At 42.6% G+C, this 26,330-nt stretch overlaps 1 protein-coding gene across 1 annotated transcript; it reads left to right on the top strand.

Annotated features, from left to right (window-relative positions):
* Window positions 1–151: 151 nt before the first annotated feature.
* Window positions 152–22,450, top strand: mov10a (Mov10 RNA helicase a). Its single transcript, XM_014166115.2, has 21 exons — window positions 152–401; window positions 529–634; window positions 3,418–3,623; window positions 3,829–4,070; window positions 4,240–4,495; window positions 4,670–4,810; window positions 4,959–5,121; window positions 5,504–5,655; window positions 5,733–5,903; window positions 6,808–6,955; window positions 12,997–13,158; window positions 13,329–13,432; window positions 13,620–13,717; window positions 13,975–14,073; window positions 14,892–15,000; window positions 15,136–15,253; window positions 15,731–15,922; window positions 16,014–16,085; window positions 16,491–16,616; window positions 19,421–19,509; window positions 21,367–22,450. The coding sequence occupies exons 1-21, from the start codon at window positions 277–279 to the stop codon at window positions 21,512–21,514; spliced, it is 3,027 nt and encodes a 1,008-aa protein (XP_014021590.2). The 5' UTR covers window positions 152–276; the 3' UTR covers window positions 21,515–22,450.
* The last annotated feature ends 3,880 nt before the right edge of the window (window positions 22,451–26,330 follow it).

The raw sequence follows: 26,330 nt of genomic DNA, 5'->3' as shown, positions 1-26,330 counted from the left end.
GTATCAAATAAAGGTACAATGTGATTTAATATGAATACTACATAATTTACACATTCATATTCTGTGAAAATTTGGTTTCAAACTACTTTTCGTTCCTGCTCTCAGTCAGCACTTTGCAGATATGTCCCTGAAACGCTGAAACAGTATTTACTGAATGCACACGTGAACACACGGCGCCGAAAAGCGAATAGGGGGTTGCCAATACCTTTAATTTGTTTCCACTGTCTGCAATACAATCATTATTCAAAACACTATCAATCGTTGTTACGTTGCAACATGCCGTCGCTCATGGACTCGCTCAAATCCGGATTGGACTTCATAGAATTCCTCGGAGAGAGGAAATCAACTATGTCGGATAGAAAAGAACTTCGTGACATTTACAACATAGAATTCAAATGCAGGTAATGAAAAGGATTGGTTTTCAAAGGCTGACTAACTGTGACACCTGACCTGTCATAGACGGCCAAATAGTACACGGTATGCTTCAGTCAGACAGCTGAAATATGACTACATGGTTTTGTTTTTCAGGGAAGGAATGAAAGACCCCCACTTTTCCAACGTTCTATATGCCCTGCTGAAATTCAACAAAGTCCGCATACGACAGGGGAAATTATATTTTAATGTCAAACCCCAGGTAATAATACATTATTGCACTTTGCAAACCTGATCAGCTCTATTCTACTGTAGTTATTGTGTTCTTGATGTGAGGCTCAGCCTCAAACTAAGGCACCACTCAATGTTTGGCCAAAGGGAAGACAAGTGAAACAGATGATTGATCGGCAAATGGGGTATGTGCTTGTCAGGTAATACACAGAGCTCAATAACCCTTGTGGATATGCCCTAGACCAGGTATTCCCAAACCCAATTTAATTTAATTAAATTTTTTCACATTTTCAAATAGTCCATTTATATTTTCCAACAGGGCTATACATTTGGGTGAGGTTTTTTTCTCGCCTGAGTAGCCTCGTTTAACTGCCAAAAATAAAATTAAACCATCTAGTGTTCAGTGAAATAACAACACAATGTCAAATACAGGTTCGTCAAATAATTAACATCCAATCACATTTACCGTTACTCTCTCGCGGGAATTCCACAAACGCTCCGTATGTAGCCGAACATAGCTGCTGCTCATTCCGTTTGCTCGAAAATGGATAAATGGCTAAAAAAAATTGTAAGGCCCGCGTCTATAGAGACACATACCAGCTTTACTGGTAGTACTGCTACTACCAGCAGTACTACACATGCAGCTGTCGGTGACACAAGTTGTTCTGCTTCCACGAGCACATCCAATGCTAGCATCAGTAATTCTACAGTTGTTAGCCCAGCTAACATGGACACTGACAGTTGTGAATCTGATGCAGCCGATGGACACTGACAGTTGTGATTCTGACGCAGCCCTTAACCGGGAAAGCACAGAACAACAGACAGGGACGTTGGACCATCGAAGAGGCGCAAATATGATGACTACATTGATATGGGGTTCACTTATATTGGGAGTAGTGTCTTTCCTCAGTCACAGTGCAAAAGTACTATCGCACAACTCAATGAAACCTTCACTCTTGCGAAGACTTTAGAAACCAAGCATGCCAATTTGAAAAATAAGCCATGGGAGTTTTTTGAGCGAGAATTAAGATGACTTTCGAGTAGTAAGATATTTCAATAGTGAAAAAGAAAATGTTCAAAGCAACAGATACCATGAATTAAAAGGGGCTAGAAGCATCTTATATTTTGAGCTACCAAGTGGCTAGGACAGGCAAGCCCCATACTATTGTGGAGCACTTAATTCTGGGACAATGCTAGGGGAAAAGGCCCCACAAATTATACAGACAATGCTTTCATCAAACAACCAGGGGCGGTTCTGGGGGACCCCCTTGTGGCCCCCCTAAATGTGGTGTATGAAATAATTTTTACATACATTTTTGCTATCGTTCTTTTTTTACATCCGTTATTAGACAGTGGCAACGCGGAACACTAATGATTATGAACATGGTCTTTTGCCTGCTAATGCCTGCAATGCAGTGAAGAAAACGATATGACAACAATAACGTCTAATGTAACTGGCCCCTTTAACAGTACAACTGGCCCCAGCTTGGCCCCCCCAGTTGAAATGGTCTAGAACCGCCACTGCAAACAACACTTTTCACGACGCATCAGTGACATGGCAGGAGATGTTTTGAAACAATTACTGCTTCGCATACAAGCCAGTGAATTATATGCGTTCCAGCTGGATGAGTCAACAGACGTGGCGAGCCTGGCACAGCTCCTGGTATATGTCCGTTACGTTTATGGGGGGTCAATTAAGGAAGAGATGCTCTTCTGCAAACTACTGGAAACCCGGACAACAGGAGAGGATATGTTTAAAGTACTGGACAGCTTTGTGACATCAAATGGACTTTGGTGGTCAAGATGTGTTGGTATCTGTACTTATGGTGCAAAAGCCATGACAGGGAGACATAGTGGAGTGGTAAAGAGCGTGCAAGCAGTTTGTCCCGACGCCACTTGGGTGCACTGCAGTATCCACCGAGAGGCTCTTGCTGCCAAGGTAATGCCGGACTGCTTGAAAGATGTTTTGGACACTACAGTGAAAATGGTAAACTTTGTTAAAGCAAGGCCCCTGAACTCTTGTGTATTTTCTGCAATTATGCAGGTACTTTTCCGAAACGGATGACACAAACTGGATTTGTTATCCCTATCATGCCCTGCCTCCAGTCCACTTACCGATATCTGAACAAATGAGCCTCATTGAAATTGCAACAAGTGGTTCTGTGAAAATTGAATTTAATCAGAACCCACTGCCAGATTTCTGGACTGGGCTGCGCTCAGAGTGTCCTGCCTTGGCAAATCGCACTGTTAAGACACTGATGCCCTTTGCAACCACGTACCTACAGTATGTGAGAGTGGATTCTCGGCCCTCACTAGCATAAAAAAACTAAATACAGGCACAGACTGTGTGTGGAAAATGATTTAAGACTGAGACTATCTCCAATACAACCCAACATTAGAGTTATGTGCATCCTTTCGAGCACAACCTTCTCATTATCCTGTGGTGAGTTATTCACAATGTTCGATGAACAAATAAGGTTTTATATGTAAGATAGTTAAATAAAGAGCAAAAGTATTGATTATTATTATATTATTATCTGTGCCCTGGTCCTATAAGAGCTCTTTGTCACTTCCCACGAGCCGGGTTGTGACAAAAACTCACACTCATTCTTATGTTTAATACATTTATCGTATAGTGTGTGTGTGTGGCAGGCTTACAATGATGGCAAACAAACAACATTTGAGAGTGCGCTGACCCTGGTGCTAGAGGGGGTACGCAGCTGGAGGTTGAATGTTTGGAGGCGTACGGGACTATTAAAGGTTTGGGAACCACTGCCTTAGACAATATCTTCTTCCTGGTCTCTGGTATGACAGGTCCGTGTGTACTACTGTGACCAGTGGAGGAGACCTTCAGTACGTCAACAACAGCACAATATCACACCTCAGGAAAATAGAGGAGCCCCAGAGCCTTTCTCTCCTCTCCTCCCATCCTCTTCCTCTTCCGCTACCCCTGTTGACACTGTGTTGACACCCAAGAAGAGGCTTGCTAAAGAAATCCTCCAAAGCCTAAAGGTGAACAGGTGAGATATTGTGTGAGCTCCTACTGTATAAGACTGGTTGGTGACCAGTCAGATATGACAACAAGATAGACATTAGATTAGTTGCAGCAGTTGGTCCATGTCCTATCTAGATTGAATGGTGATCATGTAGATGATGATCTTCTGTGGTTTGACTGGTATGTCCTCCCCTCTCTCTCCCTCTCTTCTCTTTCTCTCTCTCTCTCAGGGCAGAGTTGACCTCTGACAAGGGCGGCATTGAGATCACTTCAGATCCTGGGATGACCAATGGTAAGGTCACGTTCAGCGTGGAGCGCCTGCAGGAAATGTTTGTAGTCAAGTTCTACATTTCTAACAACGGAGCGAGCTGTGTGTATTTCACCTATTACACAGCTCTGCACAGGATCCGCTGTTTTACACTGATGGACAAGAGGAGAGTGACTCGGGCCTGTCCGCTCTTCCTATGTCCAGGTGAGAAAAAGACGAGCACCATCTGTCTCAATGCACTGTTAAAATTGTCTGAATACATTTGGTTTTGCTAACAATAGAACACCTTAAAATAAAGGAACTTCCAGTGAGTTTGCCCTCACACACTCTCCATTAAACCCTGCCTGGGTATGTGTTCTGTTGTTTTTCACAGGGGAAAGCTATGATGTAGAGGTTCACTATTGGCTGCATCATTATGGCCATTTCCCTGCCACCATGTACTTTGAGTTCTGCACGGAGTCAGACCCTCCAGGCTCCTCTAAGCCCTTCTGCATAGTGAGGGAGATGGAGGCATCAGCCAGGACTCACTTAGCTGTGGAGCTGGGGCCTTTCGCTCCCTTCAAGCCTTATCAAGTGGCGCCATACAAGCCTGTGGACACGGTGATAGTTGAGGGAGAGCCCCCTGAAAGGTACAGTAAGACAAAGTGATACCCATTTGTTTACCCATTTTCATCAATAGTCATATACTGTACATACTTTGTTCTAATTCTAATGAGCTTTCTTTTCATATTGTTTATGTGGCTTGATAATAATATTCCTTATAGTCAAATGTTACATTTAATCGTTCTCATTTGTCACGGCAGATCTGTTGTCCAGCCTCTGAAAATGCTAGTGAAACTCAGAGACTATAAGTATCCCTTTTATCTGAAGGACCTGGCTAAACAGAGACTGGAGGACTCTGAGTACCTTTCACCTACAGCCAGACAGAAGCTCTCATCTGTGAGGTCAGTGTGCTGCCTGCCTGTCTGCTGGGATCAATAACTTGATCCTCAGAGGCTGCCTAGACCCCATCCTCCCCAGACTGATATCTTCTGTATTTGAAGGTCATTCTCATTGACAATTCTGTCTTGTCTCTGTCTATGTTCTTCCCAGAAACCTCCTTAAATGCCCTCTGAAGATGAGGAACTACCACCATCGCTTCCACCTCCTGCTGCACCTGGAGGAGATCCAGATGGAGGTGGACATCAAGAAATACGACCTCCATAACCAAACCATGACTCAGGACATGGACAACAGAAGACTCCTGGTTCTACAAGTAAGAAAAGGCAAAAGGCCATAATGTACTGTATGTCTGCAGTCGTCAATCAATCAATCAAATGTATTTATAAAGCCCTTCTTACATCAGCTGATGTCACAAAGTGCTATACAGAAACCCAGCCTAAAACCCCAAACAGCAAGCAATGCAGATGTAGAGAGAGAGGACAATGATCAGAGTGGACAATGATGACTTAAAGTGATAGTTCATTCCTAACTAAATTGAGTCTTTTTTTTTTTTTACCTCAAAGTTGTGTAATGAGTTCCCATTTCGTGCTCTGTTTTGTTTAGATCCAACCCAAAATGAATGGGTACGATCACTGACTCTAAATATCACTCTAACCCTAAGTATGCTGAGTGTCTTTCTCCATGATATTCACCAGGTCCCGGGTGTGGCAGAGAATAGGCCGTCTGTCCTTAGGGGAGACTGCCTGAAGGTGGCCAAGTCTGAAGACAAGGTCCAACCCATCACAGTGTACACAGGTTACGTTCACAGAGTGGAGCTAGAAAGAGTCAAGCTGGGCTTCTCAAAGAGGTAAGCGAGAGACCCCCCCATAATGTTACAATGCAATGATCTGTAGGATACTTCCCAACCCCCTCCCTGCCTCTCAGGCTGGTGCAGAGCTTCATCAGTAACACGAAGTTTGACGTGGAGTTCACCATCAACCGTTTCCCCCTGAAGCTTCAGCACCGGGCGGTGGACCTGGCAGAGAAGCACCAGATGGACGAGGTGCTCTTCCCATCGGGCTCTGGAGTCCGGACTACCCCCATGCCCAAACTCAGGTCTGGATCCCCCCCTTCCAGCCAATAGCAAAGCACTCACACTGGCTTTGCTCTGTTGTTGTGGGTAGATGGTTGTGTCATTATACAACAGGAATAGAGACGGTTTCTTGTAACACTCATGTAATACCAAGAACCGTTCAACTCCATTAGTATGGAATCACAAACCAATTACGATTATGTATCTGCGGTAATTATAGTGTCGCTACACAAGTACGAGAGCAACTTCATCTAAAGTGTTACAATGACATTTCATACCAAATGACAAACTGTAGGTGTGAAGGAATGAATATCTCTCTCAGAGGAAGGTTAACGGACTGAAGCGTTGGTGTGATTCCCATTATATAATGCAATTTTGTAAGAAGGAGTTTTCGCAATGACATTTCAAAACGTAGATTGTGAATTGCTCCTCTCATATTTCCAATTTTGTTCCCTCCGGCCTCTTGCTTTCATGTCAGTGACTAGACCTCATTAATGAGTTTGAAATCTAGACGGTCTGCCTTTTGTTAGCCTAAAAAGTCCCACGCTTATCACAAGATAGCAAGACATTTCCCCAAGGAGTTTTATTCAAATAGAGGATGCAACTGGCAGCTCTGTCTGTGTCAAGTTGGCGGGGCCCATATCTGGTTTCTACACCACATACCTTCTCGTAGTTTAGTGGCTCCATTTCTTCGGTTCAGTGTGTACTTGACATGCAAGAACATATTTTCCTATTCCGGATCAAACCGTTTGAGTGGAAACAGTTGATGACAGCAGATAAGCCTGGCATGTGATCTAAGTGATCGTTATCTCCTTCTGTCTCCACTATCTTCTTTTTAAACATATTTTTGATTGGAGAATACAGGTTCACACGTCTGATATGACATTGTAGTAACAATGGTCCAATGTTTCCTCCACATTTCTCCAGCATGTTTAATCGTCAGCTGGAGAACAACCCGGAACAACATGCAGCCATCCAGCGCATCGTGTCTGGGGCCTCAAAGCCTGCTCCTTACCTGGTGTTTGGCCCTCCAGGGACCGGCAAGACTATCACTCTAGTTGAAGCCATGAACCAGGTATAAACTCCTTCCATCACACAAAAATAAAGTATAACATATTGCATACATCTTCTATGATGTGTTTTAATATTTACCATTTCGTCTTCGCTCGCTTTGATGGGGCAGTGGAGCACTCATATTCTATATACCATATGTAACATTACATGTAAATAGCATAACATAGCACTACATAAAAACAATAGAAACAATATGTTCCCCCCCAAACCTGTCTTAAATTCAGAGTGCTGGAATTCATTCTGACTGTTGATCTTTCAATCGTGTAAATATTCCATAATAAATTATCAATTGCAAAACGAATGCATTTACTATGTTAAAATATGTCATAAGAAACCTCAGGACACTAAATGTAAATTGTAATAAGTCTGAAAATGTATATATTGATCCAGAAGCGCATAGACTGTAAATACTAAAATAAGACGATAATGTATCTTCTGACTGTAAGACATGAGTTGCCTGCCCAGTTAATGGCCCATCCAAACTACACCTAAACTATATTGAAAAATGTTCGCACGTACAGTATAATAATAGATGTAGCCTAAAGACAAAATTAAATTGACAATAGTCTGATGGGTCAAATCATCCTACAAAGGTCCATGAAGGCCAGAGGTTTTGATTTGCTATACCCTATTGGAAAGAGCAGATTGTAAGGTTTCTAATAGACCTGGTTTTGCCAATAAGCTCTCAAAATTGTGTGGATGGGCTCTTTTTCAAAACATAACTATTTCCTATAATTATTGTGGCTCCACGTGTTCCTCATGTGAGTACTGGCGACAATCAGCGATAGCCATTTGGAAAACATAGAATTTATGTTTTATTCTGTTATATTCTTACTGTAAAATATACACTGAATATACAAAACATTAAGAACACCTGCTCTTTCCATGGTGTAGACTAACCAAGTGAATCCAGGTGAAAGCTATGATCCCTTATTGAGGGTGAAGGGGTAAGACAAAACATTTAAGTGCCTTTGAACAGGGTATGGTAGTAGGTGCCAGGCGCATCGGTTTGTGTCAAGATACACACAGTTTCCCATGTGTATCAAGAATGGTCCACCATCCAGAGGACATCCAGCCAATTTGGCACAACTGTGGGAAACATTGGAGTCAAACTGGACCAGAATCCCTGTGGAATGCTTTCGACACCTTGTAGAGTCCATGCCCCGACAAATTGAGGCTGTTCTGAGGGCAAAAGGGGGGGGTGCAACCCAATATTAGGAAGGTGTTCCTAATGTTTGGTATACTCAGTGTTGACTGTGTGGTAGGGCAGGGAATTATAAGCATGTGATGTCTGCTACATGTAGATTTTTGAAGAACGGCGCTAGAGGGGAAGGCTGCTGTTTTATTGCCTCCAAACCAATTGTGCTATTTTGTGTTTTTTTTTCTCGCATTGTTTGTAACTTATTTTGTACATAATGTTGATTCTCTTATGACCGAACAGAGCTTCTGGATATCATAACAGTGAACACTCACCTCGAACTGGACAAAGATTTTTCTTTAATGACTCTGATCAAAGGATATAATGTTGCTACCGGACAAGGCCCAAATCCCCGTCATTCACATGAAGAAAATAGGGGGCCTTGTGAGAATTTGTCAACAAGTGTGCAACCTGCCTCTACCATCAGTTATATTGCCCAACGTGCAATCACTGGAGAATAAACTGGATGAGCTCCGTTCGAGACTATCCTACCAACGGGACATTAAAAACGGTAATATCTTTTGTTTCACTGAGTCGTGGCTAAACGACGACACGGATAATATACAGTTGGCTGGGATTTCCGTGCATCGGCAGGACAGAACGGCAACGTCCGGTAAGACGAGGGGTGGGGGTGGTCAGATGACACGGATGCTACGCCACAGGACTGTTTTGCTAGCACAGACTGGAACATGTTCCGGGATTCATCCAATGGCATTGAGTATACCACCTCAGTCACCGGCTTCATCAATAAGTGCATTGACGACGTCATCCCCACAGTGACCATACGTACATATCCCAACCAGAAGCAATTGATAACAGGCAACATCTGCACCGAGCTAAAGGCTAGAGCTGCCGCTGTCAAGGAGCAGGAGACTAATCCGTATACCTACAAGAAATCCTGCTATGCCCTCAGACAAACCATCAAACAGGCAAAGCGTCTATACAGGAGTAAGATTGAATCCTACTACACCGGCTCTGACACTTGTCGGATGTGGCAGGGCTTGAAAACTATTATGGACTACAAAGGGAAAGCCAGCTGCGAGCTGCCCAGTGATGCAAGTCTACCAGAAGGGCTAAATGCCTTTTATACTCGCATCGAGGCAAGCAACGTTGAAGCATGCATGAGAGCACCAGCTGTCTGGACGACTGTGTGATCATGCTCTCTGTAGCCTGTTTTTTTGTTTGCCTTTATTTAACTAGGCAAGTCAGTTAAGAACGAATTCTTATTTACAATGACGGCCTACACCGGCCAAACCCGGACGATGCTGGGCCAATTGTGCGCCGACCTATGGGACTCACAAACACGGCCGGTTGTGATACAGCCTGGAATCGAACCAGGGTGTCTGTAGTGACTCCTCAGGGCACTAAGATGTCTTAGACCACTGCGCCACTCGGGAGCAAGACCTTTAAACAGGTCAACATTCACAAGGATGCGGGGCCAGAAGGACGTGTACTCAGAGCATGCGCGGGCCAACTGGCAAGTGTCTTCACTGTCATTTTCAACGTTTCCCTGACCAAGTCTGTAATACCTACATGTTTCAAGCAGACCACCATAGTCCCTGTGCCCAAGAAAGCGAAGGTAACCTGCCTAAATGACTATCGCCCTGTAGCACTCGCGTCGGTAGCCATGGAGTGCTTTGAAAGGCTGGTCATGGCTCACATCAACACCATCATCCCGGAAACCCTAGACCCACTCTAATTCGCATACCGCCCCACACATGACGCAATCTCAATCACACTCCACACTGCCCTTTCCCACCTGGTCGAAAGGAACACCTATGTGAGAATGCTGTTCATTGACTACAGCTCAGCGTTCAACATCATAGTGCCCACAAAGCTCATGACTAAGCTAAGGACCCTGGGACTGAACACCTCCCTCTGCAACTGGATCCTGGACTTCCTGACGGCCGCCCCCAGGTGGTAAGGGTAGGCAACAACACATCAGCCACGCTGATCCTCAACACCCTCAGGGGTGCGTGCTTAGTCCCCTCTGTACTCCCTGTTCACCCACAATTGTGTGGCCAAGCACAACTGCTGACGACACAACAGTGGTAGACCTGATCACAGAAAACGATGAGACAGCCTATAGGGAGGAGGTCAGGACAACAACCGCTCCCTCAACGTGAGCAAGACAAAGGAGATGATCATGGATTACAGGAAAAGGAGGTCCGAACACGCCCCCATTCACATCGATGGTGCAGCGGGTCGAGAGTTTCAAGTTCCTTGGTGTCCACATCACCAACAAACGATCATGGTCCAAACACACCAAGAAAGTTGTGAAGAGGGCCCGACAACGCCTTTTCCCCCTTGGCATGGTTCCCGAGATCCTCAAAACGTTCTACAGCTGCACCATCGAGAGCATCCTGACCGGTTTAATCACCGCCTGGTATGGCAACTGGTATGGCAACTGCTCGGCATCCGACCGTAGTGCGTACGGCCCAGTACATCACTGGAGCCAAGGTTCCTGCCATCCAGGACCTATATACTAGGCGGTGTCAGAGGAAGGCCCATAAAATTGTCAAAGACTCCTGTCACCCTAGTCATAGGCTGTTCTTTCTGCTACCGCACGGCAAGCGGTACCGGAGCTCCAAGTCTAAGTTCAAAAGGCTCCATAACAGCTTCTACCCCCCAAGCCATAAGACTGCTGAACATGAGATTGTAACCCCCCCGTTTGTTTTTACACTGCTGCTACTCGCTGTTTATTATCTATGCATATTCACACATATTTACCCCTACCTACATGTACAAATTACCTCGACTAACCTGTACTCCCCCACATTGACTCGGTACCGGTACCCCCTGTTTATAGCCTCATTTGTTATTTTATTGTGTTTTTCATTTTTTACTTTTGTTTATTTACTAAATATTTTCTTAAATATTGCATTGTTGGTTAATGGCTGGTAAGTAAGCATTTTACAGTAAGGTCTACATCTGTTTTATTCGGCGCATGTGACAAATAACATTTGATTTGATTTAATTGGCATTGTGCAGCCTAATAGCCTCGGCTACTAAGCACAGATAAATACAAAAATACAAGTATTTTTAAAATAAATTGTCTTAGTATCATGTTTTTTATGACCTTCCTAAACAAAATATTAATGTTTTCTTTGTGATTGTGTATATTAAATGGATTTATTCGGCTGGCAGCTATTTTTACTCGTGGAGGCTGGCTATTCTACTGTTAAATATGCATATGGTCATTTTGACCGTCCTAGCCGCTTTGAGGTAGAAATGTTCAAAGTTTTTGTATTTTATTATAAACTCAGCAAAAAAAGAAACTTCCTCTCACTGTCAACTGCGCTTATTTTCAGCAAATTTAACATGTGTAAATATTTGTAGGAACATAACAAGATTCAACAACTGACACATAAACTGAACAAGTTCCACAGACATGTGACTAACAGAAAATAAATAATGTGTCCCTGAACAAAGGGGGTGTTGTCCCTGAACAAAGTAACAGTTACTATCTGGTGTGGCCACCAGTTGCATTAAGTACTGCAGTGCATCTCCTCATGGACTGCACCAGATTTGCCAGTTCTTGCTGTGAGATGTTACCCCACTCTTCCACCAAAGAACCTGCAAGTTCCCGGACATTTCTGGGGGGAATGGCCCTAGCCCTCACCCACCGATCCAACAGGTCCCAGACGTGCTCAATGGGATTGAGATCCGGGCTCTTCGCTGGCCATGGCAGAACACTGACATTCCTGTCTTGCAGGAAATCACGCACAGAACGAGCAGTATGGCTGGTGGCATTGTCATGCTGGAAGGTCATGTCAGGATGAGCCTGCAGGAAGGTTACCACGTGAGGGAGGAGGATGTCTTCCCTGTAACGCACAGCGTTGAGATTGCCTGTAATGACAACAAGCTCAGTTCGATGATGCTGTGATACACCATCCACCTCCAAGTCGATCCCGCTCCAGAGTACAGGCCTTGGTGTAACGCTCATTCCTTTGCCGATAAACGCGAATCCGACCATCACCCCTGGTGAGACACAACCACGACTCGTCAGAGAAGAGCACTTTTTACCAGTCCTGTCTGGTCCAGCGATGGTGGGATTGTGCCTATAGGCAACGTTGTTGCCGGTGATGTCTGGTGAGGACCTGCCTTACAACAGCCTACAAGCCCTCAGTCCAGCCTCTCTCAGCCTATTGCGGACAGTCTGAGCGCTGATGGAGGGATTGTGCGTTCCTGGTCTAACTCAGGCAGTTGTTGTTGCCATCCTGTACCTGTCCCGCAGGTGTGATGTGCGAGGACGATCAGCTGTTCGTCCTGTCTCCCTGTAGCGCTGTCTTAGGCGTCTCACAGTACGGACAATGCAATTCATTGCCCTGGCCACATCTGCAGTCCTCATGCCTCCTTGCAGCATGCCTAAGGCACGTTCATGCAGATGAGCAGGGACTCTGGGCATCTTTCTTTTAGTGTTTTTCAGAGTCAGTAGAAAGGCCTCTTTAGTGTCCTAAGTTTTCGTGTGACCTTAATTGCCTACCGTCTGTAAGCTGTTAGTGTCTTAACGACCGTTCCACAGGTGCATGTTCATTCATTGTTTATGGTTCATTGAACAAGCATGGGAAACAGTGTTTAAACTCTTTAAATCTGAAGTTATTTGGATTTTTATGAATTATCTTTGAAAGACAGGGTCCTGAAAAAGGGATGTTTCTTTTTTTTGCTGAGTTTAGTTTTCTCAAAGTACTGCTAGAGTGTAAAATACACATATTTAGGAAAAGTCAGGGACAGGTGGGTTCAAGGTTTTTATTGAAATAAATTTATTGAATTTACGAAGTTTGAAAACGGTCAGATTGACCTTCTTGGCGGTTCTAGTGTTAAACGTTATGCCTGTGTTTCAGCTGAACAGAGTGGATCCTCTGTGCCACATCCTGGCATGTGCCCCATCTAACAGTGCATCAGACCTGTTGTGTGAGAGGCTGCTGGGTCACATGGACCCTCACTGTGTCTACCGTCTCTACGCCAGCAGCAGACCCCTCAGCACTGTGCCCCAAAACCTCCTGGTGAGGTTCACACATATTACATGAGGTTGTAGGCCACTTGCATGGTGAAAAAAGGTTAAACAAATAAAATACATTGAGAATACAAGTCTCAACAGATTTTTATACTCACTGACATTTCACTGTGTGTCCTTTCCAATGACTCTCCCTCTCTGCGTTCTTCGGCGTTCCAGAAACATTGTAACTGGGACGCGAGCCAGGACAGCTTTGTGTTTCCCACAAAGGAGGTTTTGATGGGCTACAAGGTCATCATCACCACACTGGTGACAGCAGGACGGTACAGCTCATTTTTACAGTAGAAAGGCTGAATGGTTTTATACTGCTGTAAGAACCGATTTGCAGTGTGTAATTACTAAAGGTTGTTACATTGTACTTACAGATTATTACAGTTTTACACCAAATATATCCTTATTCCTGAAGAAGTCTCTCTGTTTAACCACTGTGTGTTGGTGTTCCTTTCCTAGGCTTGTGTCCGGCGGCATCCCAGTCGGTCACTTCACCCATGTGTTCATAGATGAGTCGGGTCAAGCAGTGGAGCCAGAGAGCATCATTGGGATCGCAGGTGAGATGGATAATAACTGCTCAATGTGTGAGCCCTATATTAGATTGTACACCATAGGCCTGGCTTGTGGTCAGTAGGGAACAACTCAGCAAAACGTTCTGTAACAGATAACGAAAATCGGTCATCGTATTGGATAAACTCCTGTTGCACCTATTTCACTATATTTCAAAACGCTTCATCCAGTTTTGGCCCTAGTCAACATGACCATATTGTCTTGCTACTATCCAGTAGCCAATGGCTGTCTCTTGTATCCACAGGCCTGCTCCATCCAGAGGAGGGCCAGCTGGTATTGGCTGGAGACCCTCAGCAGCTAGGACCCATCTTACGATCCCCCCTGGCCCTGCAGTATGGAATGGGTAGGCTCTAATACGCAATCAATGAATCATACCCAATGACTATTGTCAATAAACAATCCCCATTTCTGTCATGTCTCGTAGCTGGAATATCAGCAAGCTCCATGTACTATAAGCGGGGGTGAAAGTAAGGCGGTCCGGTCTGGTGCGGCGTCCCAGCAAAATAAATAGTGGCGGTACGCCATACTGGTAAAACACGAGCCTATCACAATAATTAAAACAAAAGAAAACTAGGCTATTACACCACTTTTTATCATTACTGCATGAAAAATGAACTTGAAAACGGGTGAGAGAACCTACGCACCGAAATGTGATGTCGTTCGACGAGAACACTGACATTTTGTCAAGGCAGAGGCGAGTGGCCGACACCGAGACGCGCGTGGACAGCAGGGTACGCATAAATTCTGCCCTAATTACATTTGCCAAATGTCATGACTCTTTTCTGTGTAACCGATGTCTCTTTCCATTCACCACTGTTTGGAGGCTGGAAATATGTTGCTAGTGGATGAACATGTACGGGTAGCCTAGTAAAGGAGCCCTTTGAAGTGATTGTTTGACAATCAGATTAAACCATTATGACTGGTTGTGTTTATGCCACAGTGAAAGGTAATACATTTTATAAGTTAAATGACAGATCTTTACGACTATGCCAACAGAGATCCTATTGAATTAATAGGGGTTCTATATGTCATTCTATGATTAAGCCCAGAATTGTTGGGGGGCACACACACAAGCTTGTGTGCATATCGAACGTCCCGTACTGGGAAGAAATGAATTCTTCTTTCACCCATGACTATAAGATCAACTTTTGTGTATCCCAGGGATTTCTTTGCTAGAGAGACTGATGAAAGACAACCCACTGTATCAGAAGGATGGAGAATTTGGACACTTTGACAGTCGCTTTGTGACCAAGCTCCTTCGCAACTACAGGTAGCAGCGCTGGGATTTCTTCCATCCTGTTCTTTCCAGTGTTGCTCTTTTGTAACATCGTTTGATTAAATAGTTCTGAGCTCATCTACCTTAACTATTTTCTTTCCCCTCTTCCTTTCTTCTCTTCCTCCCCAGGTCCCACCCTGCCATTCTGAAGATTCCCAATGAGCTCTTCTATGAGAAGGAGCTGCAGGTGTTTGCAGACCAGTGGGATCGTGAAACCTACTGCAACTGGGAGCATCTGCCCAAGGAGGTGTGACAGTGTTCCTTTTGTGCAGGTTCTGCTAGCACCATCTCTGATTGAAACGTTTTCTTCCGTTTAGTGCCTACTGAACATTATTCTGATTTGAGGTTTGTTAGGTGTGTGAGTGAGTGTTGTTACACCTCGCCAGGGTCTCTTCTCCTCAGGCAGCTCAGTAATTATAATGTCAGCGCGTGCCTGTCTGTCTGTCTGAGGCATGGCTGCTCCCCTCTGACCACAGAGCTATTCCTGAATCCCCATTAACATTAGTAGCAGCATATTTAAAAAAGCATCTCCCTCTTTCTCAAACATGCAGCAACAGGTCTATGTGGACTGCTGTTTCTCCTGATTTGTTAATGAATATTTAAAAATAAAATATGAGTGGCCATGTTGCAGAAAGCTGAATGTTAATCATGGGTTAAGTTGGGATTGTGTGGGTGGTGGAAATGTCTCCAGTTTTGTTTGCATTCCTGTGGTCCTTCTGTGTAGGGGTTCCCACTGATATTCCATGGAGTGTTGGGAAAGGATGAGAGAGAAGGCAACAGTCCGTCCTTCTTCAACGTGTCAGAGATTGAGGTCCTGGTGGACTACCTCACCAAGTTGATGAAGACCCAGGGCAAGAAGGGCCTGCCCAAACTATCCCCTAAAGACATTGGCATCATCGCTCCCTATAGGAAACAGGTGAGACGTCATCCATGGAGTTAAAGCACCCATCATTAACTATACCTGATGTGCAGGAGTTTTACCAAAGTTAATCTGCTGTTTTTAACAGGTTGAGAAAATCCAAAAAGCTCTGAATTTTGTCAAAGAGTTGAGTCAATGGAAGGACATCAGGGAGCTCAAGGTGAGTCCTGTGTTATACATCAGTCTTACAACCTGAGGCCTTTGTTTAGATAAGGCGTTAAAGGTGCAATATGCAGGAATCGCTCCGCCATTTCCTGGTTGCTAAAATTCTAATTGTTCACCTAATTTCAGTTTATGTGACAAAACACATTGTACCATCTAATCCGCTGTGAAATATATTTTCAATAACCAAAAATATTGTATTTTCAGCTGTTTGAAGCTTAAACTAAACTTAAGAACGGGAAGCAAAGAAATAGAGCACATAGAACAGATCTACAGCTTCGTAGACTTTCTTTCAATGAAAAGGACATATCTATAATTGACATTTCTATGTGAATTTGGTCAAGTCACCCAAAAAGTTACATATTGAAGCTTTAAGTGTTGATGAAGCATGTTGTTGTTTCAGGTGGGTTCAGTGGAGGAGTTCCAGGGACAGGAGAGAAAGATCATCATGGTCTCTACCGTCCGCAGCAGCATCAACTACGTCAAGATGGACCAAGACTTTAACATTGGCTTCCTCACTAACGAGAAGGTCTTTCCTAGCACTTACCTTTTACTCAAGCTTACTCTATATGATGTCTGTGTGTGCCCACATGCGTGCGTTTTGTGCCCGCATGTGTACGTTGTGTGTATTCATAAATAATAGTGTAATAGGGCATCATTATCATATTTCCCAGCATGCTCTATTGCAGGTTGATTTTTATATAATTTTGTTTCAATATTTATGTTTTTGCATGTATATTGACTGATTAACTAATCTTATGCTACTCAAATATAAATAACATACATTTTTCTCAACTAATCCAATATGTTAGTTGGACTAATTACACCCGTTACTGAAAAGGTAATTCCTGTTTAGATGCTTTAGGTAGTCTCCTTTCTTACTCTTCCCAAATCTGGCAGTCATTCTGAATGCAAGTTTCGGGTGAATAAATATTCAAATTGATGGATATCCCCACTCTGGCTGGATTCCAATAGGAATGACACATTACATTGCAAGCCAGCATAATGTGACTAGGCCTTCAACATAAGGCCTTATGAAATACATGTATTGTCTTAAAGAATTCCATTTTAATGATTACATATTTGCTTAGGATCTTACTTGGTGAATGCAACAGGAATGAAAATGGATGAATGCAACAAATACAGTCATGGGTGGTAATTCTACAATTCACTCGAAAGGCAAGGCACTCTGGGAAATATGCAAATAATGCTTTACACTTATCAATATGTTAATTTAACACTGAAAAGTGTGGACCCATATAGACACTGGACCAGTGTTACATTTAACACTCTCAGTGTTGATTTAACACTGGCTAATTTTCTGTGTACTAGACCCAAGAGAAAGTATTAGCTTTTCACCATGTCCTGCAGTGAAACACTAGGATTTAGAACACCAGCTAACTGCAACTGTAAATCGCCATTTTTACATCACTGGCAGGAGATAACATTTTGGAACTCCCAAAAATGGCTGAATTTATAGAGAGTAGCTCCAAGTCTGAGAATGAGTTTATGGCAGAGGATGAAATAACGTTACTTAGGGAGCCAATAAACCTAGTGAAGCCGTTCATGTTTGAGCCGATCGTTGCCCCAGATCAGAGAGTTCGTTCTCGTAGCACTAATAGCAGGGACATGCCGCCTGAAACACCAACTAGAGGGCTCAGCGTGAAAACTCAATACCATAGACAATTTACTGATTCCTGCCAGTGAAGCGCTAGCGTCAGTCGTTACTATGGCAATTTAAAATGGCTCTGTCCATAGCTGAAATAAACCTTGTCGTCGATCAAAATACTAAATATAGAGATTTTTTATGTTAAATGAACATGTTTAGTATTAGTGGATTGAATAAATCTTTGCTAAGATTTACTTCCTAAGGTGTTTCCAGTCCACTTTAAGTACAGTACCAGTCACGTTTTTTTCTTTAATTTTACTATTTTCTACATTGTAGAATAATATTGAAAACATCAAAACTATGAAATAACACATATGGAACCATGTAGTAACCAAAATAGTGTTAAACAAATCAAAATATATTTTAGATTCTTCAAAATAGCAACCTTTGCCATGATGACAGCTTTGCACACTTGGCATTCTTTCAACCATCTTCACCTGGAATGCTTTTCCAACAGTCTTGAAGGAGTTCCCACACATGTTGAGCACATTTTGGCTGCTTTTCCTTCAATCTGCGGTCCAACTCATCCCAAACCATCTCAATTGGTTTGAGGTCGGGTGATTGTGGAGGCCAGGTCATCTGATGCAGCACTCCATTGCTATCCTACTTGGTCAAAAAGCCCTTACACAGCCTGGAAGTGTGTTGAGTCATTGTCCTGTTGAAAAACAAATGATAGTCCCTCTAAGCTCAAACCAGATGGGATGGTGTGTTGCTGCAGAATGCTGTGGTAGCCATGCTGGTTAAGTGTGCCTTGAATTCTAAATAAATCACTGACAGTGTCACCAGCAAAGCATCATCACACCTCCTCCTCCATGCTTCACGGTGGGAACTACACATGCGGAGGTCATCCGGTCATCTACTCTGCATCTCACAAAGACACGGCGGTTTCAACCAAAAATCTCACATTTGGACTCATCAGACCAAAGGACAGATTTCCACCGGTCTAATGTTCATTGCTCGTGTTTCTTGGCTCAAGCAAGTCTCTTCTTATTGGTGCCCTTTAGTAGTGGTTTCTTTGCAGACATTTGACCATGAAGTACTGATTCACACAGTCTCCTCTGAACAGTTGATGTTGAGATGTGTCTGTTACTTGAACTCTGAAGCATTTATTTGGCTGCAATTTCTGAGGGTGGTAATTAATGAACTTATGCTCTGCAGCAGAGGTAACTCTGGGTCTTCCTTTCCTGTGGCGGTCTTCACGAGAGCCAGTTTCATCATAGCATTTGATGGTTTTTGCGACTGCTCTTTCAAAGTTCATGAAATGTTCCGTATTGACTGACCTTCGTATCTTAAAGAAATGATGGACTGTTGTTTCTCTTTGCTTATTTGAGCTGTTCTTGCCATAATATGGACTTGGTCTTTTACCAAATAGGGCTATCTTCTGTATACCACCCCTACCTTGTCACAACACAACTGATTGGCTGACGTATAAAATCTCACATATAGAATATCACATGTAAAATATATTTTGATGGTTACTACATGATTCCATATGTGTTATTTTGTAGTTTTGATGTCTTCACTATTATTCTACAATGCAGAAAATAGTAAAAATAAAGAAACACCCTGGAATGAGTAGGTGTGTCCATACTTTTGAGTGGTACTGTATGTCTCGTCTTTCTGTGCAACTCAGCTGACCCCACCATGTCCTCTCTTCTCTACAGAGGTTCAATGTGGCCATGACCAGAGCCAAGGCTCTGCTGATAGTGGTGGGAAACCCTGTTATCCTCAACAAGGACCCAACTTGGGAGCGGTAAGACCTTTGTTTTCCCAAGGGCCAAGGAAAGTTAACGTGAGGAGAATGTTAACTATCCTCTGTAGCATGGTATGAATCCACTCTGTCTACTGAGGATGACAATTAGTGTAGGAGGAATATGATTGTAATATAATAATTCAATCTGACTCCATAATCACGTGAATAAATGCAATAGGCCTTAAGCATAAGTCCAGCAAGAAAGTTAGTCTTGCATCACCTGTCCCATTAACTATAATTACACGTGTCTAAGATAACCGTTATGCAATTAACAATGTCCAGACACTATGAGCTAATTCTAGCCATCAAAGTTCCAGCATTGAGTCAAGCTTAGCGCAGAGATGTAAAGTTACAACCCAAGCATAGGCTGTGTGTAGTGTAAATAAAAATGTACCATTAGACCATTACATCAAAGAATAATTGAGAAAAATATTACTCTGAAATATGAGGACTACCGTACATATTGTGTGTCCTGTATAGTCATAAGGATTTGGCGGATGTCCGGCCCCCTAGTAACCTCCCTAGAAACCTATCAGGGTCAGGGAGAGTTTAAGAGACAGGTTTATGGTACCCCCTAGACTCTCAGGCTCCGGTCATGGGGGATGGGGAATGGAGTGTGCAGGAGGTGCTGATGACGGTCACCAGCAAGGAATTCGTAACAATTACAGTTATGTAATAAGAATACAATTATCAAAGAGTACACACCAGAAGTCTTACATTTAAAAAGATACAACATTATTAAGCATAACAAATACACCACTATGGCATACAAAGTATGAAATTGTTTTACAATGACTCCCTGAACGAAGCAACTCTTTTTTTTGTCCTAACCAGGACAGAACTCCACTTCAATAACCCCCATTGTTTAATTTCCATCACTCTGCTTTGCCAAAACAATTAACCAAAAGCATAACAATTCACACACATTCTCTAGTCTAATCAACACAATAATAGGAGCGCACAATCTTGGCTGCTCCCACTTTGAACTGACCGGCTCCCGGCCAACACTTTAACACAGCAACTCTGGGGAAAAAATGAATCCATAACATGTACAGTACAATAAGGCATATCAACATTCACAGCTCTTTATGAACTCTTGAAACAATTGAAACATGACAATTTAGTTCACAGTAACATTCATTTTGTCAAGTTTCATCAGTCTTCACACCTCCGTCAGTAATCCCCAGGGCTTCATGGGAAGGTCCCGCCCTGGAAAAAGCCAATGGCGAAGGTGTGTTTCACTCCTGTGATATGCAAACATACGGCCATCCAAACCTGGACAATGCCATAAATTGTGATCGAATCATCACGCTGTGCTGGCGTCAGCAAGTCACCAGACACAAGGGCCACCCTCTCTCATTTCTTTCCCACTACACTCTTCGGAAAAAAGGTGCTATCTAGAACCAAAAAGGGTTCTTCGGCTGTCTCCATAGGACAACCCTTTTAAGAGCTCCTTTTGGTTCCAGGTAGAACTCTTTTGGGTTCCATGTAGAACCCTTTCCACAGAGGGTTCTACATGGAACCCAAAATAGTTCTGCTCACACCAAAAAGGGTTATCCCATGGGGACAGCTGCAGAACCCTTTTGGAACCCTCCACCGCCACATACACATATTGGTGCTCTCTTCTTCTCTTTTCTTACATACCAAAGTAGATTAAAGAATCCAGGACAACTCCTAGTTACAGTTGCTATATGTATGGATCAGTTGGTAGAGCATGGTGCTTTCAATGCCAGGATTGTGGGTTCAATTCCTGAGGCCACCCATATGTAAAATGTATGTACGCATGACTGTAAGTGGGTTTGGATTATTATTATTATAATTTTTTTTTAGCTCACTCAACACTGTCTGTTTGTTCAGGTTTATCAGCTATTGTGTGGAGGAGGAGGGGTACACTGGCTTCGACTTCACTGACGCTGAAGGAGAAGAAGATGTAGTAACACGACTGGCTTCCCTTAAAATCACGGTGGAGTCTTCCACAGGTCTGGCAGAGGAGAGTGACCTCTAGCAGTATGTCCATCCAGAGTGGAGGACTGAGCAGTAGCCCTCTGGACACCAGCAAAGCTGGGCAGGAGCTAGGGCTGTGGCGGTCATGAAATTTTGTCAGCCAGTCTCATGGTAATTGACAGTTAATTAACATAAACATGTTCAGCATCTCCATGCATACAAACCGCTGATGCACGCCTTTGGAACATCTACATTTAAAAAAGTCAAATAAATCCATTTTAATATACACCATCACAATAAAGCCATTATTTATTTTAGGCAGGTCTAAAGAAACATGATATGAAGATCATTTTTTTCAGAAGAACAGAATATGAGTTGAGAATTATAATTTTTTTCCAGGAAGGGCTCATTCAGATTGGAAATCTCTTTTTCAAGAGCGTCCTGGCCAAGATAGGCAGCACCAAGTCATTACACAATTACAGACAGACAGCATGAAAAACTACAAGTAATCTTGTAAAAACCATAGAATTCACAAGAGTATAACAAAATCATAAAACAGAAAATTAAAAACATTGACAGGTCAGGGAATCAGTCTCAAAATCCTTCATCAGTGATTTAAAAACACCAATCGGGACAAAGTTCTTCCAGTTTAAAAGTATTTGGTAAGGCGTTCCAAGCAGATGGCGCAGAGTACATAAAAGCCCTTTTACCAAATTTAGTTCGGAAATTTGGAGCAGTTAGCTGGATAAAGTCCTGCGAACGAAGAGAGTACCCACCACATTTCTGAACAATAAAAATGCCCAAATAAAATGGTAGTAAACCCAAAATGGCATTGTAAATAAAAGTATACAGGTGAGTGAGCCTACGAGTGACTAGAGAAGGCCAGCCAACCCTGGTATGCAAAGTGCAGTGGTGCGTAAGGGTTTTGCAGTTTCAAATAAATCTCAATGCGTCATGGTAAAGGGTGTCAATTGATCTCAAACACTGAGGGGAAGAATTCATATATAAAATATCCCCATAGGCTAGTAAAGGCATAAATGTAGCTGATACTAGCCTCCTTCTGGCTTCAAAATAAAAACAGGCCTTATTCCTAAAATAAAATCCCAACTTCAGCTTAATTTGTTTTGTAATATGTTGAATATGCAATTTAAAAGAGAGCCGTAATCAATTAAAATTCCAAGATATTTATATGCGCTTACAGTCTCAATCTCATTGCCCTGACAGGTAGTAATAGGTGAAAGGTTCAGAGATTTTTTTTTAAAAGTAAATTTATTTCACCTTTATTTAACCAGGTAGGCAAGTTGAGAACAAGTTCTCATTTACAATTGCGACCTGGCCAAGATAAAGCAAAGCAGTTTGACACATACAACAACACAGAGTTACACATGGAGTAAAACAAACATACAGTCAATAATACAGTAGAAAAATAAGTCTATACAATGTGAGCAAATGAGGTGAGATAAGGGAGGTAAAGGCCATGGTGGCGAAGTAAATACAATATAGCAAGTAAAACACTGGAAGGGTAGATTTGCATTGGAAGAAAGTGCAAAGTAAAAATAGAAATAATGGGGTGCAAAGGAGCAAAATAAATAAATAAATACAGTAGGGGAAGAGGTAGTTGTTTGGGCTAAATTATAGATGGGCTATGTACAGGTGCAGTAATCTGTGAGCTGCTCTGACAGCTGGTGCTTAAAGCAAGTGAGGGAGATAAGTGTTTCCAGTTTTAGAGATTTTTGTAGTTCGTTCCAGTCATCTATTTCTTGCTTTAGAAAGCACCATTAGTTTAGTTTTGTCAGTATTGAGGATAAGCTTCAATTGACTCAAGGTATGTTGAACAGTATAAAAAGCAGTTTGCAAGTTCTGGAAAGCTTTTGTGAGAGATGAGACACAACAATAAATAACAGTATCACCAGCATAAAAGTGAAGTTGCGCATTTTTCACATTTTTGTCTAAATTATTTATAGAAATAGTGAATAAGAGGGGACCAAGTACAGAGCCCTGGGGCACACCATTAGACAGACAATTTAATATGAGTATGTTATCTGGCTGTTGGCTTGTTAATTTAGTAGATAAGAAATGCTTTTAAGTCCCATTCCATTATTTTATATTATAGGATTTTAAGTAAGAAGAATATAATTGAACTTAGCTGAATAAAACAGAAACGATATTTTTCCCATTTCTGAGCGAGTGCGCATATGAAGTGGCGATGTTGAGTGTTAAAGTGATCATTTGAACAGGTCCTATACAGGGCACTGGGAAAGTATTCAGACCCCTTGACTTATTCCACTTTTTGTTACGTTACAGCCTTATTCTAAAATGGATGAAATTGTTTTTTTTTTCTTCTCATCAATCTACAAACAATACCCCATAATGACAAAGCATTGTTTGCAAATGTATTCAAAATAAACAACTGAAATATCACATTTACATAAGTATTCAGACCCTTTACTCAGAACTTTGTTGAAGCACCTTTGGCAGCGATTACAGCCCCGAGTCTTCTTGGGTATGACGCTACAAGCTTGGCACACCTGTATTTGGGGAGTTTCTCCCGTTCTCTGCAGATTCTCTCGAGATCTGTCAGGTTGGTTGGGGAGCGTCGCTGCACAGCTGTTTTCAGGTCTCTCCAGAGATGTTCGATCGGGTTCAAGTCCGGGCTCTGGCTGAGCCACTCAAGGACATTCAGAGACTTGTCCCGAAGCCACTTCTGCATTGTCTTAGCTGTGTGCTTAGGGTCATTGTCCTGTTGGAAGGTGAACCTTCGCCCCAGTCTGAGTTCCTGAGCGCTCTGGAGCAGGCTTTCATAAGGCGTCTCTCTGTACTTTGCTCCGTTCATCTTTCCCTTGATCCTGACTAGTCTCCCAGTCCCTGCTGCTGAAAAACATCATGATGATGCCACCACCATGCTTCACTGTAGGGATGGTGCCAGGTTTTCTCCAGACGTGATACTTGGCATTCAGGCCAATGAGTTCAATCTTGGTTTCTTCAGACCAGAGAATCTTGTTGCTCATGGTCTGAGAGTTTTTAGGTACTTTTTGGCAAACTCCAAGCGGGCTGTCGGGTGCCTTTTACTGAGGAGTGGCATCTGTCTGGCCACTCTACCATAAAGGCTTGATTGGTGGAGTGCTGCAGAGATGGTTGTCCTTCTGGAAGCTTCTCCCATTTCCTTAGAGGAACTCTGGAGCTTTGTCAGTGACCATCGGGTTCTTGGTCGCCTCCCTGACCAAGGGCCTTCTCCCTCGATTGCTCAGTTTGGTCGGGCGGCCAGCTCTAGGAAGAGTCTTGGTGGTTCCAAACTTCTTCCATTTAAGAATGATGGAGGCCACTGTGTTCTTGAGGACCTTCAATGCTGCAGACATTTTTTGGTACTCTTGTGCCTCGACACAATCCTGTCTTGGAGCTCTAGTTTTAGAAACATCTCAAGGATGATCAATGGAAACAGGATGCACCTGAGCTCAATTTCGAGTCTCATAGCAAAGGGTCTAAATACTTATGTAAATAAGGTGTTTCTGCTTTTTTATTTGTAATACATTTGCTAAAATTTCTAAAAACCTGTTTTCATGTTGTCATTATGGGGTATTGTGTGTAGATTGTTTCAGAAAAATATTAATTTAATCAATTTTAGATTAAAGCTATAATATAACAAATGTGGAAAAAGTCACTGTGTGCTAGATTTAGAGTTATTTGGCAACTTTAAGGTTTGCATTATTTACAACTAGAATGTCTTACAAATCAAAACAAAACATGATTTGACTATAGGCTATTGATGATTTGAAAGTCGCAAAAAAAGCTTGCTCTCTATTCCTTGCCTCTCGTCAAGTGATCATATTTTCACTATTCACAATCTAATCTTGTCTTTACTAATATGTAAAATTTGTTTCGATTTAGAATGGCCATTTAACAAATGGGGAGGAACTGGGCAGGGGGAAAAATACATGTCATCAGTATGCACTTGAATAGCGAATGGAGGCCGCTTTCCCACGGGTTCGTTTTTCAATCATGCTTCACATCAACCACTGTGAGGATGATGCAGCTTCTTGCTAAACGATAGGTTAATATTTTTGCGCCAAACTCTGTATGCCATGGGCTCTCCAACCCTGTTCCTGCAGCTACCCAGTGCTTAATTTGGGAAACCAAGTGAAATCTGTTTGGGGACATCGATAGTAACATGTTTTCACAACAAAACATATTTCATGAAATTGAACACCCATCTCTCTGAGTCCTGGCGAAAGGAATGAAGGAGAGAGAGGAGGAGATGGAAATGCACGGTGGTGAGATATATTCTGTAGCTAAAAGTAATGTCAGCCGATTCATTATGAAAATATAAAAAAACGCCCTAGGCTATTCAAAATCCAATAAAAATGTACTATAATTGTAGGCTTCGCCACCCTGCATAATCAATGAACCAACAGCATCGCCTAGGCCTAAATGTTTTCTCCCAGACTCATGGATAGAACGTTTTGGAGTGTAGCATAAGGTAACCAGTCCATCCAGTATGCATAATAATACTGTCCACACTCAAAGGTGATTACTAGAATTTATTTCATTTTGTAGTATAGGCTGCTCGACAATTATGTACCAAATACATCTTAAATGCGTAAAATGCAGTAGGCTATGTATTGTATAACGGCACAATCATTATTTTAATTCAGTTTTTGTTTTCGGGCTTGGGCTCATAGACCTATGCATAAGCTCTAATATGCATATGGGGTTTTGAATTAATGATCAACCTTAGAAAGCGCTGTCCATTTCGGTGTGTTAGGCTTTGAAACAACATCCTCAACGACCATGTTTTCCACTCAGTTTCAACCTGCTGTTTAACTTCTTTCTTCGAATTGATCATTCACAGTGAGGTACGTTTTAAAAGCATAATACTGTTT

This window comes from Salmo salar, chromosome ssa22 (assembly GCF_905237065.1).
Source record: "Salmo salar chromosome ssa22, Ssal_v3.1, whole genome shotgun sequence".
NCBI lineage: Eukaryota > Metazoa > Chordata > Actinopteri > Salmoniformes > Salmonidae > Salmo > Salmo salar.
The sequence above is the reverse complement of the archived record's forward strand: the minus strand, read 5'-3'. Positions and strand labels throughout refer to the sequence as shown.

Bases quoted from the DNA above. Each gene is read 5' to 3' on its own strand.
- mov10a (XM_014166115.2), top strand. From the start codon at position 277: ATGCCGTCGCTCATGGACTCGCTCAAATCCGGATTGGACTTCATAGAA. The intron at 14,074-14,891 runs GTAGGCTCTAAT...TGTGTATCCCAG, and splicing joins GGCCCTGCAGTATGGAATGG to GGATTTCTTTGCTAGAGAGA. The intron at 15,923-16,013 runs GTGAGACGTCAT...TGTTTTTAACAG, and splicing joins TCGCTCCCTATAGGAAACAG to GTTGAGAAAATCCAAAAAGC.